The sequence below is a fragment of the Monodelphis domestica genome, chromosome 6, assembly GCF_027887165.1.
Source record: "Monodelphis domestica isolate mMonDom1 chromosome 6, mMonDom1.pri, whole genome shotgun sequence".
In the NCBI taxonomy this organism is placed as follows: Eukaryota; Metazoa; Chordata; class Mammalia; order Didelphimorphia; family Didelphidae; genus Monodelphis; species Monodelphis domestica.
This window is the reverse complement of record NC_077232.1, coordinates 6663945-6683300: the sequence shown is the minus strand read 5'-3', so window position 1 is coordinate 6683300 and position 19356 is coordinate 6663945. Positions and strand designations below refer to the sequence as shown.

Below are 19356 nucleotides of genomic sequence, written 5' to 3'. Positions count from 1 at the left end.
GTGATACCTCAGAGTTCTTTTGATTTGCATTTCTCTGATTATAAGAGATTTAGAACACTTTTTCATGTGCTTATTAATAGTTTTGATTTCTTTAACTGAAAATTGCCTATGCATGTCCCTTGCCCATTTGTCAATTGGAGAATGGCTTGATTTTTTTGTACAATCGATTTAGCTCTTTGTAAATTTGAGTAATTAGACCTTTGTCAGAGGTTTTTGTTATGAAGATTGTTTCCCAATTTGTTGCTTCCCTTCTGATTTTAGTTACATTAGTTTTGTTTGTACAAAACCTCTTTAATTTGATGTAATCAAAATTATTGATTTTACATTTTGTGTTTTTTTCTAGGTCTTGCTTGGTTTTAAAGTCTTTCCTTTCCCAAAGATCTGACATGTATACTATTCTGTGTTCACATAATTTGCTTATAGTTTCCTTCTTTATATTCAGGTCATTCATCCATTCTGAGTTTATCTTGGTGTAGGGTGTGAGGTGTTGATCCAAACCTAATCTCTCCCATACTGTCTTCCAATTTTCCTAGCAGGTTTCATCAAATAGTGGATTTTGGTCCCAAAAGCTGGGCTCTTTGGGCTTATCATAGACTGTCTTGTTGAGGTCATTTACCCCAAGTCTATTCCACTGATCCTCCTTTCTGTCTCTTAGCCAGTACCAAATTATTTTGATGACCACTGCTTTATAGTATAGTTTGAGATCTGGGACTGCAAGTCCTCCTTCCTGTAAACCTTAAAATTTTCCAGACCCTACTTTATAAGATTGGATTAAGACCATTCCCCATTTGGGCAGTGAACTCTACTTAAAGCAGGAATGTGAGAATTCTACTTTACCTACTTGGGTCTGCCCTAGGGGAAGATAAAGTTGTAAACTCTTTTCTGAACAATGAAAAGTACTTAAACCCATACTTTTCTTAAGCTAAGTACCTATAAAGGTCAAGCAACTTGTGAATTTACAAGGAACAAAGAACTGGAAAACTTACTCAGAGCTTTCCTGGTGTGAATTGCTCAAAAATCCACACCTTCTTAGGTGTGGACTAAGAATGGGCGGTCCTTTAGAAACATCTACAGTGATTGGTAGATGTAAGGCCTTAGGGGAGGTGACAGAGGAGATTTTGCCCTTAAAAATAAGAGCTCAGGGAAGATCTAGAAGTCATTCTGAAACATTCAGATTGGAGAGACTCATTCTGAGGAGACTGATTCTGAAACATTCAGATGGAGGAGGGAGCTGGTGAAAGCAGCTGAGATGCTGCTGGCCTGGTGTCATTTGAAATCCTTACTTAGACAGATCTTATGGTGAGTTATAAAAAACTGACTGATTTCTCTTTTAAGACTCAGGTCTAGGCCATATTGGCTTGAGGCCCTTCATACTTATTCCTTTCTTACTCTCTCTTTCTTTGATTACTCATTGTATTGTTAATTAAAATCTCTATAAAACCCAATTGACTTGGGTATTTGAATAATTGGGAATATTTCCCTGGCGACCACCTTATATTTGATTTTAAACCCAAGACACTGTAGTGAAACATATTTCTGCAGTCAAATTTACTCACCCTCTCTTATATCTATCACAATTTATATCTTCTGCTATTTTAATCACTACAGTTTAAGACCTCAACCATTTTAAATATCACATTCCTTTGCATTTTTTTTCATGATTTCCCTGGATATCCTTGATCTTTTGTTCTTCCAAATGAACTTTGTTATGGTTTTTTCTTATAAAGTAAAAAAGTTTTTTGGTAGTTCAATGGGTATGGCACTAAATAAGTAAATTAATTTGGGTAGGATTGTCATTTTTATTATGTTAGCTTATCCTACCCATGAGCAGTTAATGTTTTTCCAATTGTTTAGATATAGTTTTAATTGTGTTGAGAGTGTTTTGTAGTTGTGTTCATATAGTTTCTGTGTTTGTCTTGGCAGATAGATTCCTAAGTATTTTATATTGTCTAGGGTGATTTCAAATAGAATTTCTCTTTCTAATTCTTGCTGCTGAGATGTGTTGGAGATGTATAGAAATGCTGATGACTTATGTGGGTTTATTTTGTATCCTACAACTTTGCTAAAGTTGTTGATTATTTCCACTATTTTTTTGGTTGATTCTCTAGGACTCGTTAAGTAGACCATCATATCATTTGCAAAGAGTGATAACTTGGTCTCCTCATTGCCTACTTTAATACCTTCAATTTATTTTTCTTCTCTAATTGCTACAGCTAGTGTTTCTATTACAATGTTAAATAATAGAGGTGATAATGGACATCCTTGTTTCACTCCTGATCTTATTGGGAAGACTTCTAGTTTATCCCCATTGCAGATGATGTTTGCTGATGGTTTTAGATAGATACTGTTTATTATTTTTAGGAAAGGCCCTTCTATTCCTATACTTTCTAGTATTTTCAGTAGGAATGGGTATTGTATTTTGTCAAAGACTTTTTCTGCATCTATTGAGACAATCATGTGATTTTTGTCAGTTTGTTAATATGGTCAATTATGTGGATGGTTTTCCTAATATTGAACCATCCTTGCATTCCTGGTATGAATCCTACCTGGTCATAATGAATAACCCTTGTGATGACTTGCTGGAGTCTTTGCTAGTATCCTATTTAAGATTTTTGCATCTGTATTCACTAAGGAGATTGGTATATAGTTTTCTTTCTCTGTTTTTGACCTGCCTGGCTTTGGAATCAGTACCATATTTGTGTCATAAAATGAATTTGGTAGAACTCCTTTGCTTATTTGGTCAAATAGTTTGTATAATATTGGGATTAGTTGTTCTTTGAATGTTCATCTGGGCCTGGGGATTTTTTCTTAGGGAGTTCTTTGATGGCTTGTTCAATTTCTTTTTCTGATATGGGGTTGTTTAGGTAATCTATTTCTTCCTCTGGTAGTCTAGGCAATTTATATTTTTGTAAATATTCATGCATATCACCTAGATTGCCATATTTGTTGCCATATAATTGGGCATAATAATTTTTAATGATTGCCTTAATTTCCTCTTCATTAGAGGTGAGTTTTCCATTTTCATTTTGGATACTGTTAATTTGGTTTTCTTCTTTCCTTTTTTTAATTAGATTGACCAGTACTTTGACTATTTTATTTGTTTTTTCAAAGTACCAGCTTCTAGTCTTATTTATTAATTCAATAGTTCTTTGACTTTCAATTTTATTAATTTCTCTTTTGATTTTTAGGATCTCTAATTTAGTCTTCATCTGAGGATTTTTAATTTTTTCGCATTCTAGTTTTTTAATTTGCATGCCCAATTCATTGACCTCTGCCCTCTCTAGTTTGTTAATATATGAACTCAAGGATATAAATTTCCCTCTGAGTACTGCTTTGGCTGCATCCCACAGGTTTTGAAAGGATGTCTCATCATTGTAATTTTTTTCAATGAAATTATTAATTGTTTCTATGATTTGTTCTTTAACTGGTTTTGGAGAATCATATTGTTGATTTCCAATTTTTGATTTATCTCTCTATGTACCCTTATTAACTATTATTTTCATTGCATTGTGATCTGAGGCAGTTGCATTTATTATTTCTGCTTTTTGCACTTGTTTGCAAAGTTTTTATGCCCTAATACATGGTCAATTTTTGTGAATGTACCATGTGCTGCTGAAAAGAAAGTGTATTCCTTTTTTGACCCTATTTATTTTTCTCCAAATATCTACTAACTCTAATTTTTCTAAGATTTCATTCACTTCTCTTACCTCTTATTTATTTTTTGGTTTGATTTATCTAGTTCGGATAGAGGAAGTTTCAGGTCTCCCACTAGTATAGTTTTTCTATCTATTTCATCCTTGAGCTCCACTAGTTTCAAATTTAGAAATTTCGATGCTATGCCATTTGGTGCATACATGTTGAGTACTGATAGTTCCTCATTGTCTATACTCCCTTTTATCAGGATGTAATTATCTTACCTATCTCTTTTAACTAGATTTATTTTTACTTTGGCTTTGTCAGATATCATGATTACAACTCCTGCCTTCTTTTTATCAGTTGATTCCCAATAGATTTGTCTCCATCCTCTTACTTTCACCCTATGCATATCTACCTTTCTCATGTGTTTTTCTTGTAGACAGCATATGATAGGATTTTGGATTCTAATCTACTCTGCTATTCGCTTGCGTTTTATGGGTGAGTTCATTCCATTCACATTCAGAGTTATGATTACCAGCTGTGTATTTCCCAGTATTTTGATTTCTACTCCTAGTCCTGTCTTTTCTTCTTTCACTATTTCCTTCTACACCAATGTATGTTTTTAATCAGTCCCCCTAGTTCCTACCCTTATTTTACTTCCCTGTCTACCTCCTCCCTTCTTATTCTGCCCCTTATTTTCTTTGTAGTCTTTTTCAAGCTCCCCCCCATCCCCTCCCTCCCTTGTACTGCTTCCCTCCCCCCTAGTCCATTTGTTACCCTTCTACTTCCCTATAGGGTGCAAATCTATTCTCTGCCCCAATGGATTGGATTGTTCTTTCTTTGGGTCAATTTCAATGCACATAAAGAGTTGAGTATTTCCTATCTCCAACTTCTTTACCCTTCCAGTGTATTAATGTTTTTCCCCCTCCTGCCATGAGCTTCTTTGTGACATAAATTTACCCCCATTTGTTTCTTTTCCCATTTCTTTTAGTATTAACCTTTTTTTAGCTCTAGTTGTGTATATATATATACACATACATGTTTATGTCTTGTCATTTCATCCTATACAGTTTGTCACTGTCCCCTCTAAGTGTAATTCTTCTAGCTGCTCAAGTGATAATAACAATTTTTAAGCGTTACCAATGTTCTCTTTTCTTATAGGGATACATATCATTTTAACTTATTGGGTCTCTTAAAAAAAGTTTTTTTTTCTTTTTTCCCTCTTTTTTAATTCCTTTTGATTATTCTCTTGAATTCTGTGCTTGGGCATCAAATTTTATGTTCAGGTCTAGACTTTTCTTTACAAATGCTTGTAATTCTTCTGTTTTGTTGAATGACCGTACCTTCCCCTGTAAGAATATAGTCAGTTTTGCTGGGTAATTGATTCTTGGTTGTAGATCTAGTTCCCTTGCTTTCCGGATTATCATATTCTGTGCCTTTCGGGTCCTTCAGTGTGGATGCAGCCAGATCCTGTGTTATCCTCACTGTGGTTTCATGGTATCTGAATGACTTCTTGGCAGCTTGTAATATTTTTTCCTTGGTCTGATAGTTCTTGAATTTGGCTATAACATTCCTAGGTGTGGTCAGTTGGGGATTAAGTACAGGAGGTGATCTGTGGATTCTTTCAATCTCTACTTTTCCCTCTTGTTCTAGAGTATTGGGGCAGTTTTCTTGGATAATTTCCTGTAGTATGACATCCAGACTTTTTGTTTTGTCATGGTCTTCTGATAGGTCAATGATTCTTAAGTTGTCTCTCTGTTTTGTGAATGAGATGCTTCATATTTTCCTCAATTTTTTCATTCTTTTGATTTCATTTTATAGTGTCCCGCTGCCTTGTGAATTCACTTAATTCTAGTTGTATTCTGGTTATTAAAGACTGGATTTCATCCCAGGCTTTTTGGTCATCCTTCTCCTTCTGGTCTGATTTTCTTTGGAGGTCATCTTTCATTCTCCTTACCTCATCTCTCATTTCCTTTACCTCGTCTTTCATCCTCTTTACCTCATCTTTCATCTCTTTTGCCTCATTTTCAAGCTGGTTGATTTTGGCTTTCCAGACACTATTTTCTGTTCCAGATGACTTATCTTAGTTTTTAATTCTTTTCCCAATTATCTTCAGCCCCTCTTAAGTATGTTTTGAATTGTATTTTGAGTTCTTCCAAAGCCTGTATCCAATTCGCTGGAGTTTCTGTTTTATTGCTTGATGTTCCCTCCTCCTCTGTTCTTTTTGTTCTTTGTTCATTGCCTGTATAGAAGCTGTCAATTGTAATTTCTTTTTTTTTCCTGTTGTTTGCTCATATTTACCCCTTCTTTACTCCCTGCAGTTGTCTTTGTTCTTGCTCCTCTCATTTTTTGGGGGGGGGTTTTGGGCTTTTCTGTCAGTCTCGCCTCTTGGAACTGTGTAAGGAGATCTCTCAGTGTAGTGTGTGTGGGAGGGATGTTGGAGCTTGAGCTTCCCTGACCTCTAAAGACTTTTGATGGGATTAAGTTCAGCTGGGTTGGGTTGGATATGCCCTGAGGCCAAAACCTCCTGAAAAGTGGGAGCAATATAGAGTGTCTCCACCACTGTGACCAGGCTGCCCGCTCTGTGCTCCCTCTCCAACTCCTTCCCCACCGCCTGTGTTCGATACTCTGAGCCTGGCACAGCCCTGCCATCAAGGTACTCCCTCCAGACCAGTGCCTTTGCCTGCCGAGAGGTTCCTGATGGTGCTGGAGGCTTAGCACTCTGGGGGGGGAGGGGTCTTGGGGCCTTCCTTCTTATTTCCCCTTAAACCCGAGTGTTCTCGAATTCTGGCTTTTGGTGGGGGGTGTACCTTTTGAATTGAGTCCAGCAGGAGGGTTCCTTTGCTCTGTCTTGTTGTTAGGTTTGATTTTCAGTCCCCTAGGAACATTTAGTTTGCAATTGGTAAGGAAGGATTTTCAGAAGTTTGAACGTTTGCTGCCTCTATGCTGCCATCTTGACTCCACCCCCCCCCCCCGATTTGGTTTTTAACATCATTTTAAAGCTCTTTTTTTAAACTCTTTTAGGTATTATGACAAAACCATGTTTTCCTGTGATGTTTATTTGTAGATGTTTTCAAGTCATCCTCTTTCTCTGTGTTTGTATCTTGATATTCCTTGTCACCATAATAACTCTTTATAGTGGGGTTCTTTTTTCATTTTCTAATTCTAAACTAACTTTTTTATTTTGGACTCAGTGTTAATACTAAGCCCTGCTCACTTTTCAGAGGGGCATGTCTGACTCGAACTTCTGTTCTCTTATGTCTTTCCATTGTTTTCACAGATCAGGGTGAGGGTCTGTAAGCATTCAGTATCCCTAGAGTGGTGAGATGAGGGGAGAGGTCTGCTTACCCCCCCCCCCCCTCAGTCTGAGGTCTACAAATTTCTGGTTCAGGTTGGATCTGTTGACTTGTATTTGTCTTGTAGTTTCTGCAGATCATTACTGGGTTCACAGCAACTGAATCATCAGCTCCTTCTTAATCTGAGATTTCTGCCCTGGTTATTCCACTGAGTCTCCCCTCTGCTCCAGCTCAGAGCCACATAGCTACTGTTGACTTCTAGAGCCTGTTTTTTGTTTACTATACAGCTGAGACTCATACACTCTCATGATCACATTTTTCCACCCTGGATCTGTGACCCCGAACCGTGTAGTGGGCAACAAAGCTGCCAGATGGTAGCCATCCTGGACCAAGAGCTTATTCAGGAATCTCCTGAGATCTCTTTTCTGGTGTTTCATGCAGGGAAGGGCAACTGTTTGTGCAGTGGATAGAGCATCAGGCCAGGAACCAGAAGACCTGAGCCCAAATATGACCTTAGAGAATTATAAGCTGTTTGATCCTGAGCAAGTCACTTCACCTCTGTTTGCCTCAGTTTCCTCATCTGTCAAATGAGAATAATAACAGTACTGACCTCACAGGGTTGTGAGAATCAGTGAAAAACAATCATTGTAAAGGGCTTAGCACATTTCCTGGCACATTGTAAGTGCTATATAAATGGTAGCTATCATCATCATTTGTTGTTATTTCAGTTCTGAAAACATCTTGAATTGTTGGCTTAGTGATCAATTCAGTTTTCAAGACATGGCTTGGAAAGTTTGGGGGTCACTGAGGCGGGTTCTGTGCATTATTCTGAAGGAATATCCCATTGATGCAGTACAATACTGTTTCTTTGTATTCCACTTTGGGGAATTCTCCAATACTGGCATGCTTTTTGCTAGGTTTTCCATAGTATCCACCTTCTTGCTAGCATGCATAACTTTAAAAGGGAGCTCTAGACTTTTACTGACATACACAAATATAAACAGTCTTTGCTCAGGCCACATTGGCATAACCCCTGCATAGATCATGGAGATACATGCTTCAAATAACCTTCATAAAAAGACTATTAATACTGTGAAAGGGAATTTTTTTTTAATCTTAATCAAGTACTTGGAGTGTTCCAACCTTTTAACTTAGTCAGGAACTTGTGAATCCTTTTGATAAGAGTTCATACCCTCAGAGGACAGGAGGTGGATCCCACAGACACTGACCTTTGGGCATGCTAGGCAAATTGAGAGACTTTGATTGGTTCCTGATATGTGATTGACCAGCCTACAGTGAAAGGAAGGAGGAACCAGAGAGACCAGAAGTGGCATGGAGAAAGCTGTTTATAAAAGTAGCCTTTTCCTCTCTTTCTGACTCTTTTCTGTCTCCTCTTTCCCTTATTCTCCCCCCTCCCTCTCTGTCTCTGTCTCTCTCTTTTTCTCTCTCAGTCTCTCTCATCTCCCCCTCACTTCTTTCTTCTCCTCTCCTCTTAATTTTTAGCTTCCATCTGATCATTCTTCCTCCTCCCCTTCTCTATAACACATCTTCCAGCTGGTTGCAATCAAAAGAATGACTGGCTACTCACATGGTGACTTCAGAGATGCACTGCCCAGCTTCCAAGGCTAGGGTCACATCCTCTCTTACCACATAATCACATGCATTGACTCACCCTCCTCATATATGTACACCCCAACATATGCCCCCCAGGCACATGTGCATTCTCACATATATACATAAATGTCCATGAACACAGTATGTCTAAGTAAGAGGGAGAAGGTATGTTCTGGATTTTAGGATAATTTCTTAAGCTTTTTAAAAAGTGTTCCCCCCACCGCTCAAGGAGTCCCCAGCATTGGTGGTCATTTCCCTACTTCACCTCCATTCTCTTGCCACCAAAATTTTTTTCACTAAGCCCTAGGTACCAAACCAAGCATGTAAAAGGATAGTAACTCTCCATGTAACTTGGGCAAATCACTACCTACTCTGGGCCTCTGTTTCCTTCTCTATAAAATTAGAGATTGGGACTAGAGGATCCCTTCAGGTCCAAAGAGATCTAATCTAGTTCAGGGTTCTGACTCTTACTAGCTAGCCAAGAGCATTCTGAGTGACTTCTGCATCTGCACTGGTGGCTCTTGCTAAGGATCTTCTGCTGCTGCTTTGGTGGCTCTTGCTGAGGTAGGACCTCTGCATTCGTGTTTCTGCATTGGATTCTTCTAAGTGGCACTTTTTCTGCATTGGAGGACTTCTGCTTTAGAGACTGAGACTCTCCCTCTCCTCTGGCTGGAGATTGGAACTTTGTTGGGGAGCGAGCTAGATTTCCTTGGAGCAGTCTTAGAGTGGTGGGCTAGACAATTCCCCTATCACCATCCTACGTTTCCCACTTTAAAAGCTACTAAAGCTGCTAACAACCTTGCGACTCTTATAAACAGTGACCACAGTAATTTTTTAAAAATTCTTATATTTGTCAAACTCATTTTTAATTATTACAATACACTTGTTATTCGAGAGCTACTGGCCCCAACAGCAGGACACTGTGTCATTAGTCCTCATTTGTACATAGGTGGAAAGGACCCTGGACAGATTGTTGAGATGGAGTTTATGATCTTTGCTATCTCTTTTTGGGTAGACCACATACCCAATTCTGTCTCCATTTACTGAAGCCATTGAGTGATAGGAAGAAGGAAGAGGAGAGGAAGGAAAGAAGCATTTATTAAGTGCCTGTGATGTGCTAGATATTGCTATCTCCATTTTACAGGTGAGGAAACTGAGACAGACAGAGGTAAAGTGACTTGACTAGGATCATACAGCTCATAAATGTCTAAGGCTAGATTTGAACTCAAGTCTGCCTGACTTCAGACCCAGCACTCCATCCCCTGAGCTGCTGCTTTTGACCAACCAGTTCTGGATTTGACTCTGAAGAGCACCCATGTGGCATCTAGACCACAGTTCAGCACAATCAACTAATTGGCAAGCATATATTAAGTGCTTACTGTGCATGTATACTAAGTGGCATAGTGGATAGGGAGCTAGCCTTGGAGCCACAAAGCCCTGGCTTCCAGTCCCACCTCTGACCCATCCTGGCAAGTCACTTAACCTGTTAGTGCTCTAGGCCATGCTTGAAAGTGAAACATTTTAAAGAAGGTACCAACCTACATTGGTAAAAGGAACTTACTCATCAGGGAGCTCCCCATATCAGTGAAATGACAGGTCTAGGACTAAACACTGTACAAAGTGCTTGTGATAGGGAACAACTGCCCGTTCCTCCAAGGCCCTTGACTTCTAAGGAGAGACAGAATGGTTATTAATGGGTACATCATCTGAGAGGAACAGGTGCCAGCTTTGGGAGGGCCAGGAAAAGTCTTCCTGTAGAAAGATGGGTTTGGAACTGAGGCCTGAAGGGGGCCAGGAATTCTAAGAGGCTGAGGCAAGGAAGACTAGCATTCTAGCCAGGGGTTCCTGCCAGCCAAGTCAAAGGCAGGAGTCAGGAGGTAGAGGAGCCAGGATGCCTGGCCATCAGAAAGTGTGGAAGGAGTAATGTGTAAGCAGACTGGCAGGGTAGCTCTTCTGGAGAGTTTAAAATGCCGAATGGAGTTTGTTGCTAGGAGGGGTAGTCTGGTGTTCCTTAGGTGCTATTCTCATAGTGAGTAACTGTGGGCCCAGGGCCCTTTCCCTATCCTGGAAGAGTGCCTTTACTAATCAATTTGGCTTTCCTGCTCAGATTTGTTCAGTCAGGTCTGTTCGAACTCGTGACCTCTCCCTAGACCTCAGTGGCCCTCCTGAGGATATAGCCCCAGGCTTTGTGGGCCCTGGTTTTGTTTTTTCTCATCTCTTGAGGTCCAGTCCCTTCATTCACTAGCATTTTCTTGACCAGAAATATCAACCAATGTGTAATCCAGGAAGCAAACTGAGTGGGAAGTCCATTTTCTTTACCTGTAAGCAAACAGTGTACTTCTTATACTGTGGGGGAACCAGAACCCAATTCCCTTTCATCCCTCTGAACTGTGCTTCAGAATCAGCTCAAGGTAGTTGTTTGGGGTCCTAATTGTTTGCCTCCTGGATCCCTGCTGTCTGCTTTTGTTTTCTTAGGGAGACTCTGGGCTAAGTCTAATGAAGATCCACATACCCTTTCTCAGAATTAGGTTCCTAAATACATAAAAGAAAATTCATAGGCATCCAGGAAACCAGATGTATTCAAATAAAGATAGAATTTTTATCCCATCCAAGCTTAGGGGTGCCTCGGGAGTCAACAAATCCTTCATTAAAAACCTATGGGTAGGCTAGAAAATGGTTGAAGCCTCTGCTCTTTGCCCTGTGGCCCACCAGAGCTGTACTGTTTCCAGTATACCTTCTTGGTCATCTTCTCCCTCCACCTCAGACCACAGCCTGCTTCTCCTGTGTCCACTCAATGCCACTCTGTTGTTGTGTTGTTCATTTGTTTCATTCTTGTCCAAATCTGTGATCCCATTTGGGGTTTTCTTGGCAGAGATACTGAGACAGTTTGCCATTTCCTTTTCCATCTTATTTTATAGAAGAGGAAATCGAGGCAAACAGGGTCAAATGACTTGCCCAGCGTCACATAGCTAGTAAATATCTGGGGCCGAATTTGAATTCAGATCTTCCTGACTCCAGGCCTACTCCCAATGCCACTCTGGCATCCATTATTTGTAAAACTTCTGCCTTTAGAGACATTGTGAAGTAGTGGATAGAGTGGTTGGCCTTGGTGTCAGAATTTTACCTCAGATGCTTTCGAATTGAGTGAGCTTGAAAGGTCTTTCCACCTCGAATTTCTTACCTGTAAAATGGGGATAATAGCACTCCAGGAGGATGGCTGTGAGTATCAAATGAGAATGAGAAATGAGAAAATTCATATAAAGTGTTGCAAATTTTATGTCAATTAGTTAGCAAGCATTTATGAAGCACATGCTGAGTGCTAGACTGTACTAGTGCTGGGGTTACAAAGCAAGACAAAACTATAATAAGTAATACTTACTAGTGTGAGCCAGTATTTTTTTTTGTGAAGGACTTCCTAGCCAGGCCAATCCTTGCTGGATGCTCTCCCCAAGCTGAGATCTGCCTACTCAAGCATTGTGGGAAATGAAGTCTTCAGATCATGATCATTAGACTTCTTTTATGATGTGCTTTGTCATATTCTGCTTTTTAACTAAAGTTCTTTGTGTCCTGTCCTTTCTCCCTTATGGTCTGGTTGTAACTTCCTCAAGGTCAGACAGGGACTATTTTATTCATCCTTGTATTCTCTCAGAGCCTTGCACATAGTAGGTATTTAATCAGTATTTGTTGTGTCAGGAGTCTCCTTTATAACATCTCACCTCAAAGTATGTGTCTATTTGATTTCTAGGCCACTGACTAAATTCAGCTCCTAGGAATTTAATCATTCAGACTTCATGGACTCCCACCCATTTGTGAGGCCCTGTGTGGCAAACAGAACCTTAGCTAATACATGCCTCAGCTACAAGCTAAGGTGAAATAAGAGAGTCCCTGTGCCCCAGAGAGCCATAGGATCTAGCAGGTGACATTACAAGCATAGGGACTTAAATAAAATTAGAACCTAGCTAAAATTATGGGCTTGAAGTACAAAACTGTGCTATGACACCTGAACTAGGATCAGCAGCCTATGAGATATCTGCAGGTGAGTCTGATGGGGATGTGCATGTGTGCATGTGTGTGTGTGTGTGTGTGTGTGTGTGTCCGGGGGTTCACACATGCTCACATACTTGTCGGGGAGGCACAGAGTAAACTAGGATGGTCAGAAGTCAATGGAACACGTTTGTCCTTTGTCCCACTTGACCATTTGTTCCCACAAAGGACCTGGGACACCTGGATTGGCAGGCTTCTGCTCTTAAAGATTGCACCCTGGGCTATTCATGACCATACCTTTCCCCTTGAGTTTGGCCAGGACAGTGAGGCAGGTTGCCAGGCACTCTCTGTCCCTTTCTTGCTGTCTCATGAGAGAGAGAGCCTCTGCCAGCCCTCTGGAATCTCCCTCCCCTCCACCCTGGAAGGGAATGAAAAAATGAAGGTTTGGCAGACTTCTTCAAAAGGTTTCTGCCCGCCCTTTGGATTAAAGTCTCTTGACTCCTTTATTCTCCTCTGATGCATATCTTGGGTTGATTTACACTGTAGAATTGGTGCAGAAGAGTAAGGAAAATGATGAGCCGGTTTGGTCAATGGCACCAGCCCACAGAGCAAACCAAACAGAGCCGTTCTTCTAGAGGAACCCAAGTTGCAGGTCTTTGTTGCTGCCACCATATCACCATGATTTGTCTTACTGTTTGAGGGACTAAGAGTCAGTCCCAGGAATTCCATCTAGGTACCAGCATGTGGAATCTTTTGGAGAAACCTGCCATGCCTGTTAATCAGGTGTCGCCCCTGAGAGTCAGACTTGAAGCTTTAGATAAGTGGTGTTGTCATTGGGCAAATTATAATTTTCCAGGCATGACATCACAGTGGTCTAGTCTCCCTTTAGTTGTTGTTGCAAACATAGTTGTAGCAAGAATCATTTACCTGTAACTCTTTGATATATATGAGAACGAATTTTAAAGATTGAGGATTAGTGGTCCTTACGAGCTTTTCTCTTTCCCATTCCCAGGGTTCCCAGAGTTGTACTAGATTCCTCAGGTAATGAGATCATAGTATCATCTATTTAGAGCTAGAAGGAACTGCAGAGGTCAACTAACCTTACTTCCTCAGTATATAGATGAGGAAACTGAGACTCAGAGGGGACAGCTCAGACATGCAGTCAGTACACAGCAGAATTAATATCCAACTCCAAGTTCCCTGTCTTTGAATCCTGCCATCTTTTCCCTGTACTTGGATAAGAGTGTTCATCACTGGGAAGCTTCCTTGAGAAGCAGAGAACCATTGTGAATGTCCTTTGAATGCCTTGTGTGTTCACAGATCATTACTCTAGAGAGGTCAAAGCAACATGTCCATTGGATACAAAGGCCCAGAATTCTTGTATCTTTACCCCGACTAATGGAAATTGATTTGTGTTCAGAGAGTCTCCTCATTTTGCTAAAAAAACAAACATCCTTCCTAATATATCTTTCTGATATATTATCCTTTGGAGACAGAGGTGATTCTTTTTTGGAAAATTCAAGAAAAACCAGATGGTGATGATGGGATTTAAAAAATGTAAATAATTTTTATTGTAAGTATAACAAATTCAACAAATACAAACAAAATAAAGAATAAATCCAAATTCTAATTCCATATTCCAATCTATTTACATTTTAAAAGAAAATAATAAATGTAAGTAAATAATAAAGGAACAGCTTATTTATTGTCTCCTGATATCTTTTCTCTTGCCCTCAAGTTTCATTGTTTTTAAATAGTTCTGATCTTTGTACATGTTACTCTTTTGATTCTGTTTCTTCAATATTTAATAACGGTGATTAAATTTCCAGCTGCTATGGAAGAGTCATCTCAAGAAAAATAAATAACGATTGTCATTCCTACCCTATCTTTTCATATCCTTTTTCATACTTTATCCACTACTTCAACAGCTTAATAAATATGGAAAGGGAGATATTACCATTTGAGACCTTTCAGTGATATTTTGGGATATTTTTTGGTAGATACTGGGATATATTATTTGGGAGATATTCAGGAGATATTTTGGCCACATTTCCTGGGCTTGCCTATGTTCATTTCACACTTCACACCCTAATTTTTTGTGTGTATTTGAATCACTGAGTGAAAAAATAATTTTAGTTTAACATTGAAGGTCAGGATTTCTTACAAATGTTTTCAGAAAACTTTTCAATCACTGACCTGGCATCCTGTCTTTATGGAAAAGGAAGAATCAGGAATGAGTTTCCATATTTTATAGGTGAGGGAAATTGAATTGTAAAATTTTGCTTTGAGGTCAGTCAGAAAGTGAGTCAGTGATAAAGTCAAGGATTTACTTAAGATGTCCTAATTCTCATTTGGATCCATTAAATTCTTTCTCAATCTACTATAATCTACTATAATCCTACTCTTCTCTCAGCTATTGGATTAGGTTAAAAAAAAACACACACAATAGTCCACTTATAAGAAAAGATAAAGATTTATTCCTCTGAGATTAGTTTTTCCCCAAGGGAAGGAAATATGCCTTCTTTCACCTTTGAAGTTCTGCTGCCTTAAATAGTTCCTTGTATGTGGGAGGAACTTAATAAATATGTGTAAAAAGGAATCTAACCCTTGCCATATCCATATTTCCTTGAAATGATGAGGGTTTATTAGCTTATCTTGAGTTCATGATGAGAAAGCTATAAGTTCAAGGCAAGTTTTATTGGCATTTGATTATTAAAAATGTTATAATATATTATGATCGTTTTCAGACTCATTAACTTTTTAGCAGTACAGATGCTAAGTTACATATATAATCCAGTCTGTACTAATGCAAAGAAGAAAAAGTATGGATAATATAAAAAACGAAGAATTAAATCATTTACACTTAATTTTAGACTCTAGGGGCCCAAACTCACTCTCTCTCTCATAAACCCTTTCCTTCCATCTTAGAATCAATACTAAGTGTTGGTTCTAAGGCAAAAGAACAGTCAAGACTAAGCAATTGGGGTTAAGTGATTTGCCTAAGGTCACACAGCTGAGAAGTGTCTGAGGATATATTTGAACCCAGGACCTCCTGTCTCTAGGCCCAACTCTCTATCCATTGAGCCACCAAACAGCAACCCCCCCCCCCTTCCCCCCAATTCTCTTGATCTGATGCTTTTGGCTTGATCCTAACCTTCCATTGGTTACCCAGAGCCTAGATGAGAGGAGATTTGGTATTGAGCCAATCAATAAATTAGATAATCCATTAAATGAAAAAAGAATGAGTGCTAAAGATAACTGATTAAGGACTTTGCCATCACAGTGTGTACTCTTAGTGTAGGCTCTGGGGACATCCTTATCATTGTTTATATTTCCCAACTTAAAAGCATTACATTTAGTTAGCTTGCTGGTATAATTGGTGGTTATTCAGTAATGAATTAATTCAAGTGAATCAGCTTTTCAGCCATCCACTCTTAAAATTTCTGGCACTGGGATATGACCTTGTAGTCATTAATTGAGAGTAGAAATTGATGAAATAAATGTGGAAAACTGAAGACCTGAGATTCAGTATCTTAACCCCATTAAGGAATTGTACATATTATGATAATATGCTGGTGCAGTCCTTGTTCAAATGGGATAAAAATGTGCATAGCAGGCCTTCCTATTAGAGAAGACTTTATCAGTGTTGTAGACACAGACAGATCCTGAAACCCTGGTCTTTATCCAAACTTTTTCCCCCCTACTTTATCATTTCTTCTTATACAGAAATTCAGTTACTGTTGTCAGGATTCTCTGGAAAGCTGACTTGGCCTTCAAAGGAAGCTAGTTGTTCCCAGGACCTGTCAGACTTGGTACCCTTCCAAATGACAGTTGAGGTAAGTTTGAGTTGTTTTTCTATGAACTCTTTCTTTTCTTTTTTTTTTTTAATATATTTTATTTGGTCATTTCCAAGCATTATTCGTTAAAGACATAGATCATTTTCTTTTATGAACTCTTTCTTGATGGTTTTGTGCTTATTTTTTAAAAAGTGCAATAATAAGTGTAATTATAATGACTAATCTTTACCCTTGAGAAAATGAAGAAATCATCCCCCACCCCCACCCCCATTTATCAGCCATACTTTACACTATTAACTATTTTCTTCTTCAGGTTACTCTGTCCTCTCTGGGTTTTCATGATACTACTCATTCCTGATTCTCCTCCTGTCTGGGGAACCACTCCTTATTCCCTTACAGCTGGTCATTCATGCCACTCCCCTTAACTGTGAATGTTCCTTAGGGTGCTGTCCCAGGACCTCTTCTCTCTTTTGGTTTTTGGTTCTTAAACCCTTACTTTCCATCTTAGAATCAATACGGTATAATGGTTCCAAGGCAGATGAGTGCTAAAGGTTAGGCAATTGGGGTTAAAAGTGACTTGTCCAGGGTCACACAGCTAGGAAGTATCTGATTTCAGATTTGAACCCAGTACCTCCTGTTTTCATGCCTGGCTCTGAGCCACCTAGCTGCCCCCTGTGAACTGGTTTTTTTAAAAATATTTTGTTAACTATATTTCAGTGTAATTTGTTTCCCTTGTAATCCTATCTGCTTTATGCATTTTTAAAACATTCCTTGGTGAAAAGGCCCATTGGTTTCAAGATTGCAAAAGAAGTCCTTGACATAAAAAAGACTAAGAATTCCTGATTCCCTCCTGTCTCTCTTGCAATGACTTTCATGGATTTAATTATCATTTCTTTGCAAATGATTCTCAAATCTGTCTGTCCAGCCCAAATCTTTCCCTTGAGCTCCATTCAGTCTTGCATCAGCAATTGCCTATTAGACATTTCAGACTAGATGTCCCAGAAACTTCTCAAACTCCATTTGAACAAACCTGAACTCATCTTTCCCTGAGAACTTGCTCTTCCAAACTTCCCCATTTCTGTTGAAGATACAACCACTGCCATAAGTCTCCCAAATTCAGTTTTATCCTCAACACTTCACATAGACAATCACATGCCAAATCTTGCCATTTCTACCGTTACAACTCCTCTTATATTCCAACTGTGCAGGGGATGCTATTGTGACTCCTCAGGATTCTGTCATGTAAAAGGGGCTGAGAGTTTCTATTACTTATAAGCTCCCACTGGTGTGTTCCCCATTCATAATGAATTAATTGAATACCTTTTAGAAAAGGAGTTTTCTAAGAAACTATAGCAAGAACAGTTCATCCAAATCTTCTCCCTAAACTGGGAACACCCTTCCTCCTGCACACACCCTGAGGAAAGAGGGTTCAGTTCTAAAGTATGATGGTAGTGACACGCATGTAGAGAACATGTAGCAAATGGGCATGCCACAGTACCTTGTTATAGGAAGCTCATTTCACACTTTGCAGAGAGAGAGCCTTAGATATGGCTCTTTGCTGAGCTCTAAGGGTCAGTGCCTCTATTTTTTGATATTTTATTTCCTCAATTACATGTAATCGCAATTTTCTACATATGTTTTTGGAAATCACAAGATCCAAATTGTCTCTCTCCCTTCCCTTCTCTACCTCCCCCATCCTGGAGATGGTTATATGTGTATGATCATTCTAACCAGCACCTCCATTGAGTCCATAGCTGACATCCCTTTCTTCTACAGTGGATCTCACTCCCTGAAGTTGTCTCCATCCTTAGATAACTAAATTTCTATAGACATCTACAGAGACTTCCTCTATCATTGAACACAGCTGTTCTGCTAGCCATAGCCACCACCACTAGTCACTGGTGCAGACTTTGACAGAACCTCTGATTTCTCAAATGCACTTGAAATTCTCATCTCAAAATAGTTTCTTAATGTCAGAAAAGAATAAACACAGTAGAACTGGAAGTGCCATATGCACACAGACTCATGGTGGTAAGGCGGAGAGATTTGCCCAGCTACCTTCCTTCCCCCTCTTACCCCCCCCCCCCCCACACACACACATTTGCTCAAAGCAATCCTTCCTCCTTGAAGCGGTCAGAGGAGAAACTCAAGAGGCAGGTGGGTCAGACCTTATTTATGTGCAGTCAGTTCTGACTCAGTAACTCCTGAACCATTTGTTCTTGCTCTTCAGCTGATTAAAACGTTTTTTGTCATCACACAGTACCAACTGTTTCTGTCCCTGATGACTAGAAACTTGTTCCCCAAAGTTCCCATGTGGTCGCAGTGACCCATACAGTGTCCTCACATGCTTGAAGGCCTCAGTCCAAGCGGGGATCTGTATAAGCTTCAAGGACTGGAGCCAGATAATTGATATCTATGTGTGCTTTAAGGACCAACTCCCATAGGCCACACTAGCCAGATGTTTAATTTGGGAATATAAGATATAGTTATTTTCAAATATTTGAAGGGTTGAACATTGGAGAGGGATTAGGGTTTTTTGCTTTGGCTCCTAAGAACAAAACTGATTCACCATAGTGGATGAAAATTGCAAAGAAGTGTATTTGGGCTGTATGTGAGGAAAACCTTCGAAACAATTATGACCATATAAAAGGAAAATGGGCTACCTGGGAAGCGTATTAGGCTCCCTCTCACTGAAAATTGCCAAGCAAAAGGTTGGTGACTATCTATGAGAGGAATATTACAGGGAAGATCTTGGTCCAGATAGCAACATGTTTCATCATCATTTCTCTTATGTAGACAACAGTCCTAGGCACAGTGAATGCTAATGTTTTGAAAACAGAGAGAGAAATATTTTATCATTTATTTATTTAATGAGGTTTTACAGAAACTCGTAGCACTATGGAAAATTTCTCAGAGAAGGGAGTAGAAAGGACTACTTGACTTACATTAAGGGGAAATGAGAAAAGTTGAGTTGAACTTTCAGAGAGCATAGAATCATTGGGGCAAGAGAGAGTTCAAGAAGTATCTAG

The 19356-nt window shown here is 39.3% G+C and overlaps 1 protein-coding gene across 1 annotated transcript in view; it reads left to right on the top strand.

Annotated features, from left to right (window-relative positions):
• The window catches only part of TOP6BL (TOP6B like initiator of meiotic double strand breaks), an 88087-nt gene that overhangs the window by 17303 nt on the left and 51428 nt on the right, over positions 1 to 19356 (top strand). Inside the window, exon 4 of the mRNA XM_056803726.1 lies at positions 16257 to 16366. Within this exon, the coding sequence (XP_056659704.1) occupies positions 16257 to 16366 (110 nt within the window). The remainder of the gene's footprint in view (positions 1 to 16256; positions 16367 to 19356) is intronic.